Source organism: Perognathus longimembris, chromosome 1, assembly GCF_023159225.1.
Source record: "Perognathus longimembris pacificus isolate PPM17 chromosome 1, ASM2315922v1, whole genome shotgun sequence".
Classification (NCBI taxonomy): Eukaryota; Metazoa; Chordata; class Mammalia; order Rodentia; family Heteromyidae; genus Perognathus; species Perognathus longimembris.
The window spans coordinates 158,421,903-158,438,099 of NC_063161.1; the positions used below are offsets into that span (position 1 = coordinate 158,421,903).

The 16,197-nt window shown below is 55.1% G+C and overlaps 1 protein-coding gene across 4 annotated transcripts in view; it reads left to right on the forward strand.

The window, feature by feature from the left end:
- The window catches only part of Prrc2b (proline rich coiled-coil 2B), a 71,329-nt gene that overhangs the window by 26,430 nt on the left and 28,702 nt on the right, over positions 1 to 16,197 (forward strand). For all 4 annotated transcript variants that reach the window (XM_048345199.1, XM_048345206.1, XM_048345216.1 and 1 more), the window contains exons 4-10: positions 2,124 to 2,226; positions 3,878 to 3,950; positions 5,258 to 5,401; positions 6,812 to 7,053; positions 7,411 to 7,532; positions 7,849 to 7,988; positions 16,023 to 16,113. In XM_048345199.1, coding sequence (XP_048201156.1) covers positions 2,124 to 2,226; positions 3,878 to 3,950; positions 5,258 to 5,401; positions 6,812 to 7,053; positions 7,411 to 7,532; positions 7,849 to 7,988; positions 16,023 to 16,113 — 915 coding nt within the window. The remainder of the gene's footprint in view (positions 1 to 2,123; positions 2,227 to 3,877; positions 3,951 to 5,257; positions 5,402 to 6,811; positions 7,054 to 7,410; positions 7,533 to 7,848; positions 7,989 to 16,022; positions 16,114 to 16,197) is intronic.

Sequence of the window (16,197 nt, forward strand, 5' to 3'; positions counted from 1 at the left end):
CGGCCAGAACCAGGGGGCTGGCTTGGTAGAACCTGGAGACACATTCCCTTCTGAGGCCTAGTGCCCCTTCCGGCTGCATGGTGGGCAGCAGGGCCCACCCCGGGAGCATGGGCCATGCAGCGCGGTCAGTGGAAGCTCTGAACTGCCCTGGTGCGCGCGCTCCCGACACCTGGCGGGCGGGCCGCCCTGCTGAGGGGAGGGGCCGGAGGGAGTGTGTGTGGGGAACTGGGAGCTGGGCGGAGCTGCCACTCCCTGGAAGCTTCTGCTCCAGGCAGAGGGGGGCGGGGCCTTCATGGAGTTAGGCGCCCGTCAGGTGGCTTGGAGCTGGGTGTCTGTGTGGAGTTTGGCTTTAGTCCATAAAACAAGCTGCTGGCGTTGATTGCCAAGTAGACGGCTGCCCTCCTCAAGCTCACCCACTAAAAAACTTCAGTAACGAGGGACTGCAGGGGGGCCTGGCATGGTGGCCCAGGCCTCTAATCCCAGCTGTGAGGGAGGTAGAGGCAGAAGGATTGTCTGAGTGAGGCCGAGGTGGGCAACACATACAAGATGCTGTCTGAAAAGTAAACTGGCCAGGTACTGACCCATGGTACTGGCCCATGTCTATAATCCTAGCTACTGAAAAGGCTAAGAACCCTGCTTCAAAGCCAGCCAGGGCAGAAAAGCCCAGAAGACACCACCTCTAATTAACTAAGATAATGCCGGACTGGAGGCATGGCTCACGTGGTACAATGCCAGCTACGAGCAGGCAGTCCAGCTGAAGAAGGGCGTGAGGCCCTGCGTTCAAGCCCTGGTACATGGAGTGCGTGTGCACACGCACACACACATGAACACCTCTCTAAGAAGCAAAATGCATAGGAGTTTGGCTCAAGTGTGCAAGTGGCAGACTGGCAAGCACAAGGCGGAGTTCAAGCCACAGAGCTCCAGAAAAGCTGAAGAAAGTGTCTGTGTGAAGCAGAAGGCGCTGCGGAGCGCTTCCTGGGGCTTCCTGGGGCTTCCTGGGGCGTCCTGGGGCCAGTCGGGGCAGCTAGCTGGCCGGGCGGTGCCGACAGCCTTTTGTAGAAGGCACTTGAGCACCGTCTTTTAAACTTCAGAACATCTTTTGAGGCTGCGTGCGATTCAGGTGCACGCCCGCAATCCCAGTACTGGAGACTGAGGCAGGAGGGTTTTGAGTTACAGGTCAGCCTGGCCACATAGTGAGCCTGTGTTTCATAAGAACCGTCTTCTGGCCCAACAGTTCCATTCCTAGCATCGCAGTCCACTGAGTCACTTCGGAAAGTGACTGGATTCGTGTGTGTGTGTGTGTGTGTGTGTTTTTTTTTTTTGCCAGTCCTGGGGCTTGAACTCAGGGCCTGGCTTCTTTCTGCTCAAGGCCAGCACACTACCACTTGAGCCACAGCGCCACTTCTGGCTTTTTCTATATATGTGGTGCTGAGGAATTGAACCCAGGGCTTTATGTATACAAGGCAAGCACTCTTGCCACTAGGCCATATTCCCAGCCTGTCGGTGTTCTTTTCACATAAAGCGAAAAGCAGGTTATGGAAATTGCATGAATGTTCTAGTCTACTTGAGTCAGAAACTGGCCATTACATGTGTAGGAGCACCTGCGTAGGAATTCTTGATGAATTCCATATTTTATATGTTCATAACAAACTAGTTTTTACTACGAGCACATGTATCTTTTATTTTTATTTTTGTCGGTCATGGGATTTGAACTCAGGACCTGCGTGCTATCCCTGAGTTCTTTTGTTCAAGCCTGGTGCTCTACCACAGCTCCACTTCTGGCTTTCTGGTGGTTCATTGGAGATAAGAGACTCATGGGCTTTCCTGCCCAGGCTGGCTTTGAACTACAACCCTCAGTTTTCAGCCTTCTGAGTAGTTAGGATGACAGGCGTGAGCCACGGGCCCCGGCTCCATCGAGCTCTTTGACAGTGAGCGTTCAGGTTTTGCCGACGCTTAGCCTTGGCAGCAGCAAGGCAGAGGCCTCGGCGGGCCTGTCTCCTCAGCATCTGCGGGCAGGGTCACCTGCCTTGTCATTGGCTGGGAGCCCCCGCCCGCTGGGGCCCCCGGAAGTGCAGGGCCTCTGGGCTGTGCAGCCGCTCACCCTGCTCTGCTGCCTTCTCTAGTTCCAGTGCGACGGCCTCTCAGCCGCCGGAGTCGCTGCTGCAGCCGGGTTTGCAGAAGTCTGTCTCCAATTTACAGAAGCCGACTCAGGCCGTCAGTCAGGAGGTAGGTGTGGGGCGAGGTCCTGGCTCTGCCCATCGAGGCCCCTCTCGTCCCTGACGTTGGGGACCGGTGTGGGGGTGGGGTGGGGTGCTGAGGAGTGGGCTTGGCTGTTTCCTGCTCTTTCCGGTGAGGGACTGGAGACTAGCCCAGGAGACTAGCCGCTAGGAGAAGGGTAACTCACAGTTTCGGGAAAAGCCCCCAGGCGCAAGGTGGAATCTAGGCGCTCGCTTTGCTTCCTGCTAGTTTGGTTTGAGTCTCCTGGGCCGACTGCAGGCAGCTCAGGGTCCTGACATCTGCCCCGTGGAAAGCAGTGTCAAAAGCTCCGTGTGAAAAACAAGTGAGCGGTCCAGCACTTCTTGGCTTTGATACACCCTGAGTCCCTCCGGTCTCGGGGAGAGGGGACTGGAGCCGTTCCTGCGTGGAGCTGTTGGGGGAAGCAGTGTCTTTCCGGAGCAGCCCTCTGGGTGTTGATAGGTGCCGTGTGTGTCTGAATGGGAAGCGAGCGCTCTCTGTACCCCGCAGAGCCCAGCCATGGGTCTGCAGAGACGGGCCGATGTGCGTGGCCGGCGGGTGGACGAGTAGAGAAGTCGGACATTTTAGAAGATGGGAGGAAGAGCCTGCTGTGGGGGTCACCCTGAGCCTGCAGACATGGTGGGGTGCGAGTGCAGTGTCGGGAGGAGTGTGACACGGGCCCCGTGCCCCCCCCACCGCGGCTGTGTGCAAAGGGCTCCCAGTCCCCAAGGGCCTGCCCTGGCCCACTGCACGGCCCCTCACAGGCGGCGTCCCTGAGTGCTGCGGGCAGCGTAGGTAGATGCCGGCCCCGCTCAGCTCTGTGTGGGGGTCAGGCATGCAGGTGGAATCAGGGGCGGGGGGGCCCTGTGTGGGGGCCAGGCGTGCAGGTGGAATCGGGGACGGGGGGGCGCTGTGTGGGGGCCAGGCGTGCAGGTGGAATAGGGGGCGGGGGGGCCCTGTGTGGGGGCCAGGCGTGCAGGTGGAATCGGGGGGGGCCCTGTGTGGAGGGCTGGCGTGCAGGTGGAATCGGGGGCGGGGGGGCCCTGTGTGGAGGGCTGGCGTGCAGGTGGAATCGGGGGCGGGGGGGCCCTGTATGGAGGGCTGGCGTGCAGGTGGAATGGGGGGGGCCCTGTGTGGAGGGCTGGCGGGAGGGACAGGACATCAGTCCCGTGAGTGCTAAGGCTCCATGCTAGGACACCAGCCGCCGGGGGCGGGGAGGCAGGTGAGCGCAGTGGTTTTGTGCCTTGTCCCTGGAGTGGGGGTTTGGCCTTTGTGTCTGGAGCAAGACAGCATAGCTGTCTGTGGGCATCACGGAAGGCCAGCGCTGCTTTAGATCTTGAGGTGCCTCTCCTGCTCCTTCCAGAGAGTTGGCAGCTCCCAGGGCCACAGGCGTGCGGAGGGTGGTGTTGGGTGGAAGACTCTAGCACTTAGAGGCTGCCGGGACCCAGCTGCCGCTCCGGCTGCTCGGGGCTGGCAGCTGAGGTGTGGCCCGTCGCTCGCCCGTAGCCTTGCCCCCCCACGATAGCTGGGGATGGAGCTCGAGGCAGGAGCCCTGCCCGGGGGCCACCCGGCCCCGCCACCCCGTTCACGCAGGGGCAGCGGGACAGTGGACTCACCCCATCTCCTCACTGTCCTCTTTCAGAACACAAATTCAGTGCCAGGTGGACCAAAGTCATGGGCACAGCTGAATGGAAAGCCAGTAGGACACGAAGGTGGTAAGTGTGGGCTTGTGGCCTGGCGGGGCCGAGGTGGGCAGGACGGGGCGCGCCCTCTGGGGAACTAGAAGCCGCGGTGTCCCTTGAGTCTCCTTGTGCTGTCTGCCGTGGCGGGGACGCTGATTCTGCAAAGGCTTGGGTTCTGGGACACCCCTGGGGTGCCAGGAGTGAGGAGGGAACGGCATTTCATAGTAGTAAACTGACAGAGGCCTCGGTTGTTCCTGCGGTGAAGCCACAGGCTGTATGCCCTTTGCCCCCTGTGCTGGTGCCACCCTCTGCCAGCCGGTCGGGGACTTCTGTAGCTCACAGGAGACCATGGCTCCCAGCCGAGGCGATGCCTCTCTGGGTGGGGGTTGTTATAATGGAGACTCTGGTCTCAGAGGGGTAAATGTTGAGTCGGGGCTCCGGGGCCTGGCCGTGGCACAGTGACAGGCCGCAGGCACATGGGCCGCAGCCCAGCCGGGGACGGCCCCTGGTGTCACCCCTGGCGGGGCAGCTAGGCTCGGCCCCATCCGTGCCCAGAATACCCCAGGTGTTTCCTAGTCTCCAGGTCGGGCCAGGGAGGCCTGGGGCACCATGCTTCTTGCTACGCCCACCGGGGTTTAAAGTCCTCAGAATAGTAAGATTCACAAGACAGGAGCCACGGAGTGGTGTGGAGATGTCTCTCGGGAGTCCTTAAAAGGAAAAATAGAACCCCAGGAGTAAAACCCCCGTGTGGGGCTTGGGGCTGCCTGTTGAAGTGCTGAAGCGTGTCCCCCCCCCCCCCCCCAGCAGTTCCACTAGAAGAAAGCCCCCACAAGGTAACACTTGCCCCCCGGGTGTGACGTGACGCCCATGTGGGTGGAAGATTAGAAACACCCTAGGTTGATGAGGTCCATCTGGTATTTGAAGGAAATATAATTTGGCAATTAGAAAAAGCAGAAGTCTGCTACTGTGGTCCAAGATCTCCAGAACAGGCCCGGTGAGCTGGTGTCGGGCCTTTATTTCCTCGGGCTAGCTTTGAACTGTGAATCTCAGCCCTCAGCCTCCCGAGTACCTGGGATGCTAGGCGCGTGGCTCTCCGGCGTTTAGAACGCTGAGGATGAGGGGCGGCGGAGCGGTGCTTGCCCTGGCACGGCTGGGGGCTCCCGGTGGGCGAGGAGGTGCATGGAGGGAGAACCCGGGAGACCTCGGCGTGGCCTGCTCGCTCCGACCCCGCTGGAGCCCGCTGCGGCCACTCAGACTCCGGGGGGGCGGGGGGAGCTGGGTCCGCAGGCGGGGTGGCGCCACCTCACTTGCGCTCTGTGTCTTTCTGACTCTCCTGACAGGTTTAAGGGGCTCAAGCCGACTATTATCCTTCTCTCCCGAGGAATTTCCGACGCTGAAAGCAGCTGGAGGGCAGGACAAGGCTGGCAAAGAAAAGGGCGTCTTAGATCTGTCGTATGGGCCAGGACCAAGCCTCCGCCCCCAGAGTAAGTGGACGCCTCCGTGGCCTCGTCTGCTGGAGTCCACAGAGCCTCACACAGGAGGCCGGAGCTAGCCCTTGGCCCATCCGCACGTCCGCCGCGCTCTCCCGGGCTCCTCTCCTCTGCCTTTCTTGGCCTCTAATGGGTCAGTCCTGTCCCCTGCCCATTGGTCATCCGGTTCCGGTGCCTGAGCCGGGCAATCCTGCCTGGCAAGAACACAAAGGCCAGATAGCGTAGCCTGTTCTCTTGGCTGACCCAGGGGTCCCCTTGGGGCGTCGGGGCAGGCCTGGGTGGCCCTGCCTGCTGTCGGTGGAGGAGTGCCCGGGTGTTGAGCTTCCGGTGGCAGGTCTTCTCTGACCTGGAATGCCGGATGTCCTCCTGGGTGTGGTCCTGAGGTCCGAGGAGCTCAGGTCCCAGGGCCCCTGCCTTGGTGCCAGGCCAAGGCTCGATGGAGCCCACATCCTGTGCGCTCCAAGCCCGCTGCACTCCCTTACGGAGAGCGCCTCTGCCGAGGGGGACTCGCTGCCCCGGCAGGTGCAGCGGGAGGTGTATCTTCCTGGGATTGATTAATCAAGATGACTTGTGCTGTAGGGCTGTTATCAAGGAACTCGAAGCGCTTCCAGGATGGGCTGGGATGTCAGAGGCCGCTGGCTGGGCGGGGATGGGTGACCGCCTCAGTGTGCCCAGAATCTCAGGCAGAGTATGGGCAGAGTGGCATGCAGCCAGTACCGGGCCCTCCTGCGTTTCTATGGGAAGTGGCTGGGAAGGGCCTCCCCCTGCCTCGCCCTGCCTCATCCCCCCTCGTCCCCAATCACCCCGCTTCGTCCCTCCTCGTCCCCCCCTCGTCCTCCCTCGCTCAGGCAACACTGCCTTGTGTACAGGCTCCGTGCACACACTCTCTTCTCTGCTCACTGCTGGAAACACTACTGTACAAACATCTGAAAGGACGTAGACGTTGGTGAAGTTGCGCTGATCTCTGTCCCAGCGTGTGTGAGAGGAAGCAGTGTCCTCAGGGCTGCTCGTGCGTTGCTCGCCCACTGCTTCAAGCGCCCGCTGTGGGTCTTGCTGGTTGACTTGTAACCCCAGCCCCTGCAATGTGGCGCAGTTCTGCTTTCCGGGTGGTGGGTGGTGGGGCCCGGCAGGGCAGGGGCAGCCAGGCTGCGTCGTCTCTGGGCTCTGCCACCTGGGGGCTGCGCGATTCTACGTTGGAGGATACCTCTCCTGGCCTGCACTTTCCTCGTCCTATGACAGTCCACCTGCTCGGAGCTCGCACCGGCCTTCCCCGAACCCTTGGCAGCTCTTCCTCTTCGGGTTTCTATTCTTGTGGTTTTTCACTCTTAGTTTTTTCCCCTTGACCTTGAGAACCTCATACATCCCCTCCCCTCCTCCTCTCTTTTGCCCCCTTTCGATTTCCAGATGTGACAAGCTGGAGGGAGGGCGGTGGGCGAAACATAATTTCTGCCACTTCTCTGAACGCCTCCCCAACTGAGCTGGGCAGCAGAAGCGCGAGCGCGGGAGACGGAGCCCCCTCCTCGGCCTGTGCCAGCGATCCTAAGGACCCCTCCCTCCGCCCGGCCCAGCCCGTCCGCAAAGGGGCTTCACAGTTCATGGGGAATGTGTACCACCCTCCTACTTACCATGACATGCTGCCTGCCTTTGTAAGTCTCCGGAGCGCGCTGGGAGGCCCGCAGAGCCGGGCTGGGGTCCCGGAACTGCAGCCCCGGGGGCTGGCCCTGCTCTCCCGCACCTGGCACTTGGCCTGCCCCGGGCACACTGTGCGGGTGTGCCTCTGCCTCCTTTCCCCGCTGAGGCCTGGGTGCTGAAAGTAGCCTGTTCTTCCGAAAGAGGAGAGAGGCAAGGAAGAGGTGGGGCCCAGGTGGTCGGATTCCTTAGGAAGGCCCCCCGTCTTTCCTGTCTCTTCCTCCCATTTCCCGCTTGGCAAGTCGAAGTCAGATTCAGGTAGAAGGTGGCACGTGGGCCACTGCCAGACCCTGTTCATTGGCGTTGTGTTTCAGATGTGCTCCCCGCAGTCATCCGAGAGCCAGGGTGCCGCGGAGCGAGGCTCCTTCCCCCTCCCGCAGCTCCGCCTGGAGCCCCGCGTTCCCTTCCGACAGTTCCAGATGAACGAACCCGACGGGTAAGGCGGCGGCCGTGCCGTGTGCTCAGGTTGCGGGATGCGAGCACGCCCCTGCCTGGGCACTGGGCACCCGAACGCGACCTCCGGGCTGCGGAGTGGGTGGGGGGGATGGGCGGGGGGACTGGGTGGCAGCTGGGGGTTCTCAAGGCGGGGCAGTGTGGGAGTGTGGTGGGGGCAGGGCCGGGGAAGCCTCGCTCCGGGGTTCGTCACTGCCTACTTCTGTAAGCGGCAGCCCTGTGCCCACGGATGGCGTGGCACTTGCTTCTGGAGAAGTGTGTCCCTCCCCGCACGTGCCTGACCGGGATCCTCCCACTAGGAAAGAGCGGCTGGGCCTGGCTCGCCCCGTCCGCCCGCTGAGGCAGCTGGTGGAGCGCGCCCCTCGGCCCACCATCATCAATGCGGAAAACCTGAAGGGCCTCGACGATCTGGACACAGACGCCGACGACGGCTGGGCAGGTGGGTGAGGGGACCCTGGCTGCTCCGGGGGCTCCCCGGACCGGGCCACCACGAAGACGGCTGGGCCCGCGGGGAGCCGCGTCCCTGCTCGAGTCCTCTTGCCGTCAGCCCCGAATCCGAATCCTCTTGTGGTCTTTAATAAAAGAGCTTCTGGGGTGCTTTGCCCCCCGGCCGCGTTCCCAGCATGCAGGGTGTTTCTCCTTCCTTTTCTTTTTGCGACAGGGTCTCTACGCGGCTTAGGCTGGCCTGGAAGTTTCTACCATCCTGCCTCGGCCTCCTAAGCGCTGTGGTTATAGGAACGTGCTGGCTTTTTCTGTTAGATAGTGGGGTTGAACGTGGCGTCTCTGCCACTTGGGTGGAGTGAGAGCCTGGACTCCAGTCTTTCCTGGGGCTTCCTGCTCGCCCCTAGGCATGTGCCGTCAAACCTGATGGTTAATTGCGGCCGGGCCCGCTGACTCTTTGCCTGGACTGGCTTCGCGCTGGGAGCCTCCTGACTTCTGCCTTGCTGGGGCCCTTGGCCTGACACGCAGCTTCTTAAAAATCTTTTGGCAGTGCGTGTTTTAAGCAAAACATAGTGAAAGAAATGAGATCACAAGTACTCCTTATCGCCGGCTTCCTCCCTGCAGCTGCTGCTTTTCCTTTGTCACCATGAAAAGCTTAATTACAACAACAAGCTCTGTGCGTGTCTGTGTGTGCTTGCTGGTACCGGGACTTGAAACTCAGGGCCTGCGTGCTGTCCCTGAACTTTTTTTTTTTTTTTTGGCCAGTCCTGGGCCTTGGTCTCAGGGCCTGAGCACTGTCCCTGGCTTCTTCCCGCTCAAGGCTAGCACTCTGCCACTTGAGCCACAGCGCCGCTTCTGGCCGTTTTCTGTATATGTGGTACTGGGGAATCGAACCTAGGGCCTCGTGTATCCGAGGCAGGCACTCTTGCCACTAGGCTATATCCCCAGCCCTGAACTTTTTTTATCCAAGGCTCTACCACTTGAACCACAGCTCCACATCTGGCTTATAAAAACGTTTGTTTTTGAAAGTTCTTGTAAAAATGATGTGCAGAGGGGCTGCGCTTAGATAAAAGAGGTAAAGAGTACATATCTTTTTGGACAGTGCCACTCCTTCTCTCCCAGTTTTTCCTTCCTGTCTCCACCTACAAGTTGTACTTCTGGACTTTTCTGGTTAACTGGAAATGAGAGTCTCACGGACTTCCCTGCCCTGTCTGGCTTTGACTCAGGATCCTCAGATCTCAGCCTCCCGAGTACCTGGAATTAGAGTCACCAGTGTCTGGCTCACCATTGCTTCCCTTTCCCTTCATGGGTTGTGGGGCACCTTGGCTGGTCTGCCGTTGGGCTGTTTGGAGCAGGGCTATAATCAGCACGGGTATGCGGTGTCTTTCTGGTATGGTGACTTACTCTCCTTTGGATATTTGTGCCCCTTGGTGGTGTGTGTGTGTGTTTGTGGGGGGGGGGGGGGCGGGGGTCATGGGAAGGTCTGTTTTTAGTCTTTTGAGGAACCTTCCGGTGGATTTTCACAGTGGCCCATCAACTGTGTAGGAGGACATGCTTGCCAGCATTTCTTAGGATTCCCATGCTAACTGGGAGGAGATAGAATCTTTTTTCCTTTTCTGTTTTTGGGCCACTGCGGGGGCTTGAACCTGAGAGTCTTGTGCTTTCATTTGGCTTTATCACACCATGCTGGTGATCTACCACTCCAGCCACAGCTCTGCCTCAGCTTTTTACTGGTTAATTAGAGATAAAAGTCACATTGATTTTCCTGCCTTGGGCTGGCTTTGAACCTTGATCCACAGATCTCAAACCTCTTGAATAGCTAAGATTACAGATCTGATCTCCTGCTGTGTGACAGAGAAGATGGTATCTTAGTGTGGGTTTTTTGTTAGCTTGTTTGTTTGGTTATAGGGATTGAGCTCAGGGCCTGGGTACTGTGTCCTGAGCTCTTTTGCTCAAAACTAGTGCTCTACTACCATGCATCACAGCGCCACTTCTGGTTTTTAAGTGGTTAGTTAGAGATAAGGAGTCTCAGCTGGCTTTGAACTGCGATTCTCAGATCTCATCCTCTCGAGTAGCTAGGATTACATGTGTGAGCCACTGGTACCTGGCCTTGGTGTGGTCGATTTGCATTTCTTTTATGGTTAAAGATGTTGCACATTTCTTCATGTATTTATTTGCATTTCTTTGGAGAACTTCTGTGCAACTTGCTTGTTTATTGATAGAATTATTTGTTCCTTTGCTGTTTTTCCCCCCTTTTTTTGTTTTAGGTTTTTGTTTTTTTTTAAAATATATTCTGGATGTTAATCCTTTATCCGTTGAACCAGTAGTGAAGATTTTCTCTGTTGTGGCTTGTTTTGTTCTAGTAATTGTTTCCTTGAAGTGCAAAAACCTTTGAATTTGATGCAGTCTCATTTGTCATTTTTCATTTCTTGGGCAGTTGGAGTCCTCTTTGGAAAATTATGTCTTCTAGAGTTTTCCCTGCTTTTTTTTTTCTTTTTTTCCAGTCCTGGGGCTTGGACTCAGGGCCTGAGCACTGTCCCGGGCTTCATTTATGCTCAAGGCTAGCACTCTGCCACTTGGGCCACAGCGCCACTTCTGGGCGTTTCCTATATATGTGATGATGGGGAATCGAACCTAGGGCTTCATGTATATGAGGCAAGCACTCTTGCCACTAGGCCTTATTTCCAGCCCTGGTTTCTTTCTTTCTTTTTTAATAGCAATTCCAAAATTTCAGATCTTGAGATCCTCCATGACGATGTCTCTTGCATTTGGAGTTGATTTTTGTATTGGGTGAGACACAGTGGCCTGGTTTCCAATTGCTATACATAAACCAAACATTTCCTGGGCATTTTTTGTAGAGATTGTCTTTGCTCCAGACTGTTTTTGTTTTCTTTGTCAAAAATCAGATGGCTGTAGGCGTGTGGTTTTATTCCTAGGTCTTCTTACGCTATTCCACTAGTCTTCATGTCTTTGTGGAAGTACCAAGCTGTTTTCATTATTATGGCTCTGGAGTATTATTTGCAGTCTGATATTCTGGTACCTTCCACATTGTTCATTCCTTTTTTTTTTTGCCAGTCGTGGACGCTGTCTCTGAGCTTTTGTGTTCAAGGCTAGTGCTCTGCCACTTGAGCCACAGCTCCATTTCTGACTTTTTTGGGTAGTTAATTGGAGATAAGAGTGTCATGGACTTTGCTGCTTGGCCTGGCTTTGTACTGTAATCCTCAGGTATTAGTCTCCTCAATATCTAGGATTACAGCCCTGAGCTATCCATGCTTTTCTTTTAGGGGTGGGGGTGGGGGGTGTTAGTAGCGAGAGTCTTGATCTAAAGAGCCTAGGTGTTATCCAGAGCTTTTTTCCTCAAGGCTGGCGCTCTACCACAGCTCCACTTCCAGTTTTCTGGTGGCTACTTGGAGATGACAGTCTCACAGACTTTGCTTCAAACCGAGATCCTCAGATCTCAGCCTCCTGAATAGCTAGGATTACAGGCGTGAGCCACCAGGTCCAGCTCTTTCTTTTATTCAGTTGGGTGTGAGGCTGCCAGTCTTGGTGGAGCTTGTGCTTCGCTGGTGTTCCCCTTGCAGTCCTGGCCTGCTCCGGTCTGGTCAGGGGTCTTAAGCTTCAGTGTGCACCGCACCAATCTGCAGGTCACTACTGTGTCTGTCTACCTGTGTCTGGATGTGAGCATGCTCCCTGACATTTTGCCACATTATGCCTTTGGATATAAGAGAAGAGGATGCTGCTAACTCCCCCCCCCCCCGCCCCCTATGTCTGTTTTTCCTGTGATGTCCCATCCCCCGAGTTACTTCGGCAAAGCTCAGCTAGGCCTGTGCATCTGGGCCTGCTTGTTATCTGACCTGCTCTTCCTTATACCAGTCTGACACGCAGCTTCTCAGTAAAGCTTAAATCCAGGTGGTGCTAAGTTTTCCAGCTGTGTTCTTAGCAGCGTGACTGCTAAGAGTCCTTTGCATGTGCGTATAAACTTAGAATCATTCAACCTGTCGGGATCCAGAGCCAGCCTGCAGCCGGGGTGCTGCTGTTGTGTGAGGACACGTGGCACCTGGATTTGAACCTCCAGCTCCAGGTCCTGGAGGGTCTGAGTCCCTCAGTTGAGTGGTCGACATGGCTTCTGCCCTTTGTAGTCACAGGAGAGAAGGGCGGTCTTCGTGTTAGCATGCCGGAGGCCCGCGCTTCAGTCTCAGTCATGAATGGGGGGGCACACCTCGTTTCCACCCACTGAGGGCAGCAGATCGAGCCCAAGCATTTGAGGCTGGCCTGCTCAGCAAAACAAGACGACCCTCCTTCTTAAAGTTTGTAATAGTATATTATTGTTACTCATTCTTGTGATGATTTCCACGCGTTGTGTGTTGAGATGTTATGGTAACTGAAGTTGGTTCTGGTATGCTGATGGTGTGGTTTGCTAGTCTTCATTGACTCTCTGTAGACTCTGTGACCGTTAGAAAGAAGCACAGTCTTGCATCTTCCTTCTCAGTGTGTGCCTTTTTCTCCTGGCTTACTGTGCATGCGAGAGGCAGTGCTGAGTTCAAGTTCTCTGCTCTTAGTTGCGTGGCACAGTGTGAGCTGGTTGTGCATGCTGTTTGTCCGGCTAGGGAGGTTCCTGCCAGATTGAGTTTGCAGTGTTTTGGTTTCTTAATCATGAATGGGTAAATGCCTTCCCATGCTATGGTCATGTGATTCCCCCCTCCCTTTATTTTGATAATGTGGTAGATTGTATCAGTACTAATCCAACCTAGTATTGCTGGACTAAGCCCCATTGTTTGTATGCCTAAACTCCGCTAATATCTTAAGATTCTGGGCCTGTAGCCCAGTGCCCCGAGGCTCACGCCTGTAATCCTAGCTACTCTGGATGCTCAGATCTGACCATGGATGTCTGAGCCATCTCAGGCAGGAAAGTCCATCATGAGATTCTTACCTCTCTACTCGAGCAGCAAAAAAGCTGGAAGTAGAGCTTGTGGCCCAAGTGCTAGAGTACCAATCACGGATGAAAAAGCTCAGGGACCGCGCCGTGCCCTGAGTTCAAGCCCCAGGACTGGCAAAAAGAAATAAAACAGAGAAGAAATCTTACGGATTTGGTATTAGACAGGCTCTGCTTAGCTCATAACAGAGTTGAAAATATTTCTTCTTTAATTCATTGAGGTTTTTTTTTTTTTTTTGTAGACTTCTTTCTTAAAATTGTTTGCTGGTGGCTCACACCTGTAATCCTAGCTACTCAAGAGGCTGAGATTTGAGAATCTCAGTTGGAAGCCAACCCGGGCAGAAAAGTCTCTGTGAGACTTTTTTTTGGCCAGTTCTGGGGCTTGAACTCAGGGCGTGAGCATTGTCCCTGGCTTCTTTTTGCTCAAAGCTTGCACTCTACCACGTGAGTGAGCCATAGTAACATTTCTGTGTTTTTCTTTTATGTGGTATTGAGGAATGGAACCCAGGGCTTCATGCGTGCTAGGTGAGCACTGTACCACTGAGCCACATTCCCAGCCCTCTGTGAGACTCTTATCTCCAATAAAACTACTCAAAAAAGCCAAAAGTGACACAGTGGCTCAAGTGCTTGTTAGCCTTGAGCACAAAGAGGCCCAGGGACAGGGCCCAGGCCTTGAGTCTAAGCCCCAGGACCAACAAAACCAACAACAATCCTCATAAATTCACCAGTGGAGGTTGGACTCTGCCAATTTTCTTGGTGCAGACATTTTCAGTGGCTTAATTTCTTTAACCCATTACTGTGCCTTTCGAGTCAGTTTTCTTTTTTCCTTTCTTTTGTAGTCTGTCATGGCTGTGCTTGTTCCTTTCTTTTTGATGTCTCTTGAGTACCGCCGAGATGGTCTCTTGTTGGGCCATGGAAGGTTTCTAACCTAATGCTGTTGTAGTCAGAGATTATATTCTGTGCCTTGTCCTGGGGGCCATCCCAGAGGAGCTTGGGAACCTGTGTTTCCCCGGGCCCTGTGTCTCGCTGTCTTCCTGTGCGGTCATATTCCGGCTAGGTGGCTGGTGCGCCTCTCCTGTCTTTGCTTGGACTTGACTCTGGCTGGCAAGCGGTCGCCAGCCAGCTTGTGGTTGGCGTGGGCCTTTTCGGCACTCAGATGCTTGGCTCTTGTTACTTTTTTATGCTAGGACTTGCATAACACTTTTTTGGTGGGAGGGGGGTGCCAGTCCTAGAGCTTAAATTCAGGGCCTAGGTGCTATGCTTGAACATCATTACCACTTGAGCCAAAGCTCCTCCATTTCTTGCTTTTTTTTTGGTAATTAATTGGAGATGAGAATCTCATACTTTCCTGCCTGGTCTGGATACAAACTGTAATCCTCAGATCTAAGCCTCCTGAGTAGCCAGGATTACAGGTGTGAGACATTGTCACCTCGCTCACTTTACACATTCCCCACCCCCCCAAAGGGCAAGGAAACTTTAATGAGAAGTTTACACTTTTTTTTGGCCAGTCCTGGGGCTTGGACTCAGGGCCTGAGCGCCGTTCCTGGCTTCTTTTTGCTCAAGGCTAGCACTCTGCCACTTGAGCCACAGCGCCACTTCTGGCCGTTTTCTGTATATGTGGTGCTGGGGAATCGAACCCAGGGCCTCATGTATAGGAGGCAAGCACTCTTGCCACTAGGCCATATCCCCAGCCCGAGTTTACACATTTTAATGTACAAAATTTACCCCTTTGTTTTGTTTTGTTTTTTTTGCCAGTCCTGTGGCTTGAACTCAGGCCTGAGCACTGTCCCTGGCTTCTTTTTGCTCAAGGCTAGCACTCTATCACTTGAGCCACAGCACCACTTCCGGCTTTTTCTATATATGTGGTACTGTGGAATCGAACCCAGGGCTTCATGTATACGGGCGATGCACTTTGCCACTAGGCCATACTCCCAGCCCAGTTCACCCCTTTAGTGTCTACAGTTCATCCAGCAGCTTGTGCCTATAACCCTAGCCACTCAGGAGGCTGAGGTCTGAGAATCTTGCTTGGATCCAGCCCAGGCATACAAATCCAAGGGACTTTTACCTCCCATTAACCAGCAAAAAGCTAGAAGTGGAGCTGTTACTCAGTCGGTAGAGGGAAAATGCTAACTGGAAGGCTCTAGAACCCTGAGTTCAAGCCTTTGTCCCGGCAAAAGAACTGAAAATTGGGTTGTAATTCTACAATTCTCTGCCTTTTCCCCTGTGTTTGTCAGTTGCAGGTACAGCTCTGTCTCGTGCTAGAACACTTCAGTTGTCTGAGAAATCAATCTTTTCCATCAACAGGCATTCCCAGCCATGGCCCCTATTTTCTTTCTTTTTTTTTTTTTGTTTTGTTTTGTTGCCAGCCCTGGGCCTTGGACTCAGGGCCTGAGCACTGTCCCTGGCTTCTTTTTGCTCAAGGCTAGCACTCTGCCACTTGAGCCACAGCGCCACTTCTGGCCATTTTCTATATATGTGGTGCTGAGGAATCGAACCCAGGGCTTCATGTATAGGAGGCAAGCACTCTTGCCACTAGGCCATATTCCCAGCCCGGCCCCTATTTTCTGTCGGTTTGCATCTTCATATTCTGGACATCTCACATAAATGGAACCATGTAGCATGTGGTTTGTCCAGCCTAGTGTCTTTCATGTAACACGAGCCTTTCAAAGAAGGATACACATACTACAGTACCTGCCCACATTCAGTATTTCTTATGCCCAGATAATACTGTGTTGCATGGATCATCTCTCTTGCGCTTTGCTGTCAGTTGATGCCCACTTTGTACTACCGGTGCTGCTTAGGGTTGGAACGCGTGGACACGAGGGCTTAGGAATTGTGTTGCAAGTGTAGACTGTGTTTCCTACCTTCCTTGCTCATTCTCCCGTGCCTTGAATCTCTTGGTGACATACCCTGTGGAGATGTAAAGCTTGCCCGTGGGAAGGTTGGTCTGAGGAAGCCGAGGCCGAGTTCCCCTTTCTGCTGGGACGGGACTTGGCTCTTGTTGCCCCTGCATGCAGGCCTCTTTACTGTGGCACTCTAAGCACCTGATGGGGAATTTCATTTTCCCTCCTCCTCCCTTGGTCCCTCATGCTGTCGTAGGCCTCCATGAAGAAGTGGACTACTCCGAGAAGCTGAAGTTCAGCGACGATGAAGAGGAGGAGGAAGTTGTGAAGGACGGCCGGCCCGCGTGGTAAGCGCCCGGCGTGGGCCCCTCTCGCCGCTGTCAGCCTCCATCTGCATGCATTCATCGCACGCTTCTCTAATGTGATTGCCG